Here is an 8,349-nt window from a genome sequence, read left to right as displayed (position 1 = left end):
GGCCCAGGAGTTGCGCGTCGTTCGCAACGTCTCCTGCTAGGTCGAGATTTTGCTGGTAAGCAGATTCATGAGGGACCCGGGTTTATGAGCCCGACAGGTAGAGACTAAGTTAGTCCCTAGACTCTAAATGGAACCAAACATGCCCTCAGAGTATCTCTTAGCTACAACCCACACATTAATTAACTATAATTCAGATTCGACTAGCCTTAAGCAACCAACCACCCTGTTCGCTTGTTGATTTCAGCCAGGCTTATTCAACCAACCAACAGTATTTTCCTTTCACAGAAAACCAACACCCGCCAGCGCCAGCACCCACCAGCGAACAGGGTGAACATCCATAGGCGAGAGCCAATGATGAAGCCCTAGAGCGATGTTCCCGGCGAGTCTATAAAGATTTTGGGGGAGTTTCAAAAAGAAAACATATGCACTCGAACACAAAAGGACAGCACGCATCAGCAGCAGCACATCACATGAATCCCAGATGAGACGAGGACGAGCCACTTTTTTTTCTTACCCGCCCGCCTTTGTCAGAACCTTGTGATCGAGTACCAAGCTCATCTCACGCTCGCATCATGGTGACATGATCGATGACATAAGTACCTCCCGTCCCATGTGGCCCGTCGTGCAGTCATCACGTGCAACGCCCAAGCTTATCGCACATTGGAGGAGAGACTACTTTTGTTGGTATCCTAAATTCTTCCGTCCCGCGCGCTATATTTATAAATCATCTTATATGTTTGATCAACTTTATAACACAAAGTCCTAAAAAACTTTGTACAAAAAATGTTACTTTTTATAACATTATATAAGCATCATTAGATTTATTTTTTATAGCATTTCAATTTGGTGCCATAAATATTGATAATATTTTCTACAAATTTAACTAAATTCTAGATGGTTTGACTAAAACTAGAAGTAGAATTGTTTTTTTCTTTGTCTGACGGAGGCAGTAGTATATTCCAGCCAAATTACAAGTGGCGGTCCAAGCTGTTCGGCTGATAGTTTTTGCGGCTGATAAGCCGGCTGATGCTATTTTGTTGTGAGAGAAAAATAATGTACTATATTTAATAAGCCATGCTGATAAGTTTAAGCAAACAGTGTGGCACACCAACATCATCTCTATCCGGCCTCTCATATACGTATTGCCAGAGTGCACTATAGTAGGACATTTATGTTACTACTGCTCCAAATTAGTAATGAGCATACTGTACAGTACGTACTTATATGATACCGGACGTGTTGCATTGGCTCATTTCCACATCCGGATTTCTCGTTTTATGTGTCACTGACACGTAGATCCATGGAGTACTGTGGGTCTGAGGCAATAATGTGTGTAGTGTCTTAAATCCGATCCTGAAATGGTAATAATATATGGAGTAGAAAACCCGAAACTTTTCCTTTGTATATTGACCAAAGAAATCTACCAAAACAACTCATGTCTCATTGACAACGACTTCAATAAAAATACATATATGGAGTACATATGGAAGTGATCATATTATATATACTATACTAATACCATTAATTTCCTCCAGAAACACACGTGCTTGTTTTTCATGACAGAAAATCTTATGCACCGACAACAGAGCATGTCTCGCTCATGCATGTACTGCGTCAACTTGTACTTCGTTGTCTCTCGCGGTACCGCAGTATTCACGTTCGCGTAGACATATATACATCACTCGCATCTAACTCTGGCGGGTATAGAAGGGATCGGCCGGGAGAGGTAGGCACGTCAGGCGGCGGGCTAGGGACGGCGGCCGGGTGGCTTCGAGGCCCGAGCGACGGTGGAAGCGGCCAGGCCAGGTCGGAGCGAGGGCATCGCGGCCGTTCGTCGAAGTTAGAGAAGAAAGCGGCGGCGAGAGTGGAAGAGGGGTACCGCCGCGGGCACGGTAGGGTCTCACCGGAGCTCCGGTGAGATCCTACCCCCGCAGCGGGATTGTGAGCGCTGGTCGGCGGCGGGCGCCAGAGAAAGATGAACATTAACCGTCGGGAGAGAGAAAAATTCGTGTGATGGCTCACTCGGGTGGGATATAGACCGGTCCTTTATTTTTTGGCGCTTGAACTCCGTCGTATGTCCTTGAGAAAACCGACCGTTATATATAATTATAAATATGCCACTGCAACAGTGCCTATATATGATGTTGACCAGTTACAGACAATCCCACTACGCCATGCATGATTCTGAAATTATGACCTAACTGTCTTAGTACGTAGCATCATCTTGTTGTTGCATGCATGAACGACCACGGATGAGCCCCATGCATGCATGACGTTGAACAAGCAACAAACTTGAGCTGGAAAACAAAAGCATAATCATTTCCTCAATCGTGAAAGCGACTGTATGCATCCGCCCATATATGATCGATCGATCGATTGATTAATAATAATCTTGGTTTGGTTGGTTGGCATGGGCGCATGTATGCATGCATGCATCAAGATTCGATCGCCTGGCCTTTCGTCCTCCAACTCCTTTCCCCGCTGAGGCTGGGTTTAGTTCGCGAAATGAAATTTTTTGGATGTCACGTCGGATGTTTCGGGGATGTTGAAAGAGGTTTTCGGATACAAATAAAAAAAACTAATTACATAGCTCGCCTGGAAACTACGAGACGAATTTATTAAGCCTAATTAATCAGTCATTAGCGTAGGTTAGTTACTGTAGCACTTATGGCTAATCATGGGCTAATTAGTCTTAAAACATTCATCTCGCGATTTCCAACCAAACTGTGCAATTAGTTTTTTTTCGTCTATATTTAATACTCCATGCATGTGTAGTAAGATTCGCTGGGATAGTTTGTGATGAAAATTTTTTAGAAACTAAACCAGGCCTGGGTTGTACAGTAACGTGACAACCGAGTTTTCCTCTTCCGGGGACCCCCTGCACTGTATCAAGGTTTATGGAGAAATCGTCTCGCATTCATTGCAAGACTTGATCATCCATGCATTTATTCCAGAGGTCCCCCAATGCGAGCCTAACCAGTGTTGATCCATCGTCTGCCGGCCAGGTTATATAGCCTGTTATATTACTGTTATTATACTTTTATATCTAGTTTTATTTAAAAAAATGCCTGGTAGGAGGAGGGTAGCGTTGAAGTAGAGAAAGAGCCTGGTTAGTTTCGGAGCTGATAAACTCGACTGAGGCTGATTTTGCTACGGGAGTAAAATACTGTTGACATGACTGAAACCAATAAACGAAGAGCCTGCATGAATGAAGTGTCCGTTTCCTGACCAAAAGATTGGTTTTTTTAAAGGAGACGGCAGACGAGAGACGACCATCACCCCGTCCGGTACAGTACCAAACTCAACACGCTGATCTAACTGAAAAAGAAGCCGTCGACGTGTACACCCGTCACTTTCATTTTTTTTTCTGCGTCCGTATCAGCATCAGCATCCGCATCCGCACCCGCACCACACCACACATGATTAATTAAAGACAACGACCACGTAGTAATATCCGCGAAACTAATCCGTCCGTCCCCAAGCGCGACCCAACTCAAAAGCATCGCTCGCGCGGCCGTCCGGCGGGCCGGCGATGGAGACCCGAGTCCCGACCGACCGGAGGGCCTGGGCACGCACGGCAGATCGAGGCTCAGGGTCACGCTTTACGATGCTACGATCCACGCCACCACACGACGACGGGCCCCGAGCATAGCTGCTGCTTTGCCTGCTACTGCATCCATGGAGACGGACGGAGCAGTCCGTCGGTCTCTTCTCCCTCGGTAGCCGGAGCGAGGTCAGAGGCGACAACGACGTGTGTACTGCATGCCGGCTGCCGTCCGGGCCCCCCAACTCGAAAACCGGGGAGGTTTCACGGCCGTACCACCCCACGCGGCCACCCACCCGGCATCGCTTCTTTATTCCGCTCCACTCACCCCGCCCCGCTAGCCTCTCATGCCATTGCCAGCCTCGCACTGCTCGCACCGCCTCTCCTCCACCTGCTGCTGCTCCTGCGCCCTGACCGCGAGGGGAGGGCGCTGAGCTACCAAGGAAGCCGCGGCCGGGGGCGGGTCGGTGGCTAGGGGCCAAGGAGGAGGAGGAGGAGGAGGAGGATCGAGTACGGACATGCTGGCGTCGGCGCTGGCCGTCTAGGAAGCTCGCCGCAGCGGCAATGGATGCGCGGAGGAGGGGCAGCGCGAGAGGTGCCCCAGCTGTGACGGGAGCGGTGGGGTGGCTGCTACTTCTTGCCTCGCTTTGCACCGGCGCGTGCGGCCTCAATGCCGACGGGTTGCTCCTCATGGCCTTCAAGAACGCGGTCACGGCGGATCCGCTGGGCGCGCTGGCCGGCTGGACCTACAGCGACGCCGCGCCGTGCGCCTGGAACGGCGTCGTCTGCAACGGCTTCCAGCAGCCCAACGCCGCCGCCGCGCGGGCGGCGGTGAACGTGACCTCGGCTTCCGCCGACGGCAACGGCAACTCTGCTCCCGCGCCGGCGCGCAACGCCACCGCGCCGGCGGCGGGCGGCCTCGGCGCGTCGCTGGCGGCGGCCACGGTGTCGCGGGTCATCAGCCTCGTGCTCCCCAACGCGCAGCTCTCGGGCACGCTGCCGCCGGACCTCGGCCGCGTCGAGCACCTGCGCCACCTCGACCTCTCCGGGAACAGCTTCAGCGGCGGCCTGCCGGCCACGCTGCTCAACGCCACCGAGCTCCGCGTGCTCTCGCTCGCGGGCAACGCCGTCTCCGGCGAGCTCCCGGACTCGGGGGCGTCCTACGCGCGCGGGCTCCAGGAGCTCAACCTCTCGGGCAACGCGCTCGCGGGCAACCTCCCCGCCGCGCTGTGCAGGCTGCCGAGCCTCGTCGTGCTGGGGCTCGAAGGCAACCGCCTCGGCGGCGAGCTCCCCATCGGGGGCCTCGGGACGTTGGAGCTCGTTGACCTCAGCGGCAACGGATTCAACGGCTCCCTCCCGTCGGACTTCGGCGGGGCACGGCTGCGCCTGCTCAACGTCTCGTCGAACAAGCTCGCCGGCGCGGTGCCGACCGAGCTGGCCGCGCTCGTCCCCGCGAACGGGACGGTGGACCTGTCGCGGAACAACTTCACCGGGGCGATCCCACAGGCCGGCCCGTTCGCCGCGCAGCCGGCGGCGGCGTACGAGGGCAACCCGAACCTGTGCGGGCCGCCGCTGAAGCAGGCCTGCTCCATCCCGTCGTCGCTGTCGAACCCTCCCAACGCCACCGACTCGCCGCCGGCGTTCGCGGCCATCCCCAAGAACCCCGCTCGCGCCCCGCCGGGAGCCCCGGGGCAGCTGCCGAGCGGGCAGGATAAGCTTCCTCCCGCGGCCATCGTGGCCATCGTCGTCGGGGACATCGCTGGCGTCGGGCTCCTCTTCATGCTGTTCATGTACGCGTACCACGTCAGGAAGAAGAGGCGGCAGCGTCGGGAGGAAAACCCAACGCCGCCGCTGCAGCTGAAGAGCGCGCGAGGAATCGACGGCGACGTCAAGACGCTTGACATCGCCGGAGGCAAAGAGGAGAAGGCGTCCACGTCGACGGGATGCTGCATTGGCCGCAGGAACGACGGCTCGGACAGCTCCGAGTACTCCGCGTCGTCGGACGGCGATTCCGACGACGAGGAGGACCTCAAGAAGAGGGGAAGCTTCATCTGCCGGAGCACCCCGCAGGAGCACGGCGGCAGCAAGAAGCACAACCTGCCCCAGCAGCAGCAGGCGGCCCCCGCGCCTGTGACGCTGGTGACGGTCGACGGCGACAGCGAGCTCGAGATGGAGACGCTGCTCAAGGCGTCGGCCTACATCCTCGGCGCCACGGGCTCGAGCATCGTGTACAGGGCCGTGCTCGCCGACGGCACCGCGCTGGCCGTCCGCCGCATCGGCGAGAGCGGCGGCGCCGAAAAGCTCAAGGACTTCGAGGCGCAGGTGCGCGCCGTCGCCCGGTTCCGACACCCCAACATCCTCCGGCTGCGCGGCTTCTACTGGGGCGCCGACGAGAAGCTCCTCATCCACGACTACGCCCCCAATTGCAGCCTCGCCAACATCGCGTTCAGCAGTAAAGTTCCTCCGTCGTCTATTTTGCGTTACCACATTCAGCACTAACTTTCATTCAGATACTAAAAATTGCATCGGAAAGATGCTTTATTTGACACCGACATCTTGTACAGTTCATAACCTATAATCATTTGCGAAGTTGGAGTCTTTGGCTGCAACGGCTTGAGTCCTATGAAAAGATGGCACTTTACTGATTGTACGTGCGGCAGCTTAAATGCGCATTAGTAGTACTGATTCATCTATTGTCTAGAGCTTAATCGTACTGGTCATAGTTCCAAAAAAAAAATCGTACTGGTCATAGGTACTGATAGTGCAAAAAAACTTATCATTGCTCACACAAATCATTGCAATTTTGCTGGAAATCTTGAAGAACTGTCCTTGAATGCTTGAGTAGTTGCAAATTACTCCTCCCTCAACGCATAACACCTTGGTGTTGCATTGTTACGATTACGAGATTCACTTCACTTGATTTGGTGATGACCGACCGGGTGATTTTGCTGCATCTGCAGGGCGGTTCGGGTCGTCGTCGCCGCTGCACCTGAGCCTGGAGGCGCGGCTGCGGATTGCGCGCGGCGTGGCGCGCGGGCTGGCGTACATCCACGAGAAGAAGGGCGTGCACGGCAACCTGAAGCCGAGCAACATCCTGCTGGGCGCCGACATGGAGCCCTGGATCGGGGACCTCGGCCTGGACCGGCTACTGTCGGGCGAGGCGGCGTCGCACTACCGCGCGGGCGCGTCGGCGCGGCTGTTCGGGAGCAAGCGGTCGATGCACTCGACGAGCAGCCTGCCGGACCTGTCCCAGATGCCCGGGCCGGGCGCGAGCCCCTGCGGGTCGGCGTCCGCCGCTGCCGCGGCGGCGGCCGCGTCGTCGTCGGCCCCGGCGCCGTACCAGGCGCCCGAGTGCCTGAAGAACCTGCGGCCCACGGCCAAGTGGGACGTGTACGCCTTCGGCATGGTGCTGCTTGAGCTGCTCTCCGGGCGGGTCTACTCGGAGGTGGAGCTGTGCCAGTGGCACGCGGGGCTGGTGGCCGCCGAGGAGCACGGCCGCGTGCTCCGGATGGCCGACCCCACGCTCCGCGGCGAGGCCGACGGCAGGGAGGACGCGCTGCTGGCGTGCTTCAGGCTCGCCTTCGCGTGCTGCGACATGGCGCCCGGCAAGCGGCCCTCCATGAGGGACGCCGTGATGGTGCTCGAGCGGACGGCGGCAGCGCCCAGCGCTGCGGCGAGCAGCAGCGGCGCCGCCGTTCCCTGAGGAAAAAAAACTGACCTTGTAGTGCTTGGAGTCGTTACCACTGATCGCAATAATCTTACTGCAAGTGGAAGGACGGTGGCGGCGGTGGTGATCACCGGCGGCGAGCTTGTTTGTTAGGGCGTGTACGTAGATCTGTCACTAATTTTGAAGGTGCTGCGAGAATTAATTAACCTACTAATCCTCTGTGTTTGTGATCGTGAATTTGAAAGCCATGCATATGCATATTCCTTTTTGTGATCTTTGCGTTTGCGTCTCAGCGGATCTCGTGATCTGTCCTTACTGTGACAGTGACAATGTCTGGTGATCACACGATCAACGGTTCTGGTCGACCAAATCGTGATGGCTCTTGAACCTGCCGTGCCGGTTCAGTGCACCGGAGCCGGAGCTCGAGCCGGAGGCGGCCAACAACTCAACAAGGGCTGCAGCTGCTTTATTGGCGGGGCGCTAGCAGCCACCGGCATGTGTCTCCGTGGTCCGTCCGGCTCGCGGACGCGACGAAACGTGGTGTCCCGCCATGTCTGCTCCGGCGGTGCGTACCCGCAGGCCGCAGCAACGAGCACGGAATGCAGTGGTCTTCCTCGTATTCCTTCCACCGTGCCGTCGCCAACTCGCCATGGCCCATCATGGCGTCGCCCTCCTCGAGACGGAGGCGGAGACGGACCACGGGCGACAGGCCACAGCAAGCAGAGAGTATAACTTCTCTGGGGGTTGGGGAAGCTGCGGCGTTTAGTGCTTCGAGCATGTAACAGGCGGCCGTGTCGGCCGGGGTTTTTCTGCCGGCCCCGTCCTCCTGCACTGCACTGCACGTCCCTACCGCCCTCGCCTCGTGGTACGTGATTGCCAGAGGTTAGCCAGTAAGCACGGGTTGCTTAGTCCTAACCCAGACCAGGCCCGTACATTAACAGGAACAAGTGGGGCAACTGTTCAGGGCCTCTAAAATTGGAGGGCCTCCAAATTTACACTAAGTAGTAATTAGCAATAATTAATCCTTGAATAGAAAAAAAGATGCGACTAGGCCTGCAATCACTAGTCTCTGCCTCTACAACTAAAACATACGGATTGTCAACGTCTACCCGACAACACTAAAACAATCATGCGACCC

General features: G+C 56.0%; 1 protein-coding gene across 1 annotated transcript; it reads left to right on the top strand.

The window, feature by feature from the left end:
- The first annotated feature begins 3,486 nt into the window (after positions 1-3,486).
- Positions 3,487-7,484, top strand: LOC136522620 (probable LRR receptor-like serine/threonine-protein kinase At4g37250). The gene is made up of 2 exons (XM_066516433.1): positions 3,487-5,996; positions 6,505-7,484. Exons 1-2 carry the CDS (start codon positions 4,109-4,111, stop codon positions 7,245-7,247), a joined length of 2,631 nt encoding a protein of 876 aa, XP_066372530.1. The 5' UTR covers positions 3,487-4,108; the 3' UTR covers positions 7,248-7,484.
- Positions 7,485-8,349: the final 865 nt, after the last annotated feature.

This window comes from Miscanthus floridulus, chromosome 18 (assembly GCF_019320115.1).
Source record: "Miscanthus floridulus cultivar M001 chromosome 18, ASM1932011v1, whole genome shotgun sequence".
In the NCBI taxonomy this organism is placed as follows: domain Eukaryota; kingdom Viridiplantae; phylum Streptophyta; class Magnoliopsida; order Poales; family Poaceae; genus Miscanthus; species Miscanthus floridulus.
Note: the sequence above shows the minus strand (reverse complement) of the source record. Positions and strands in the feature narration are given on the sequence as shown.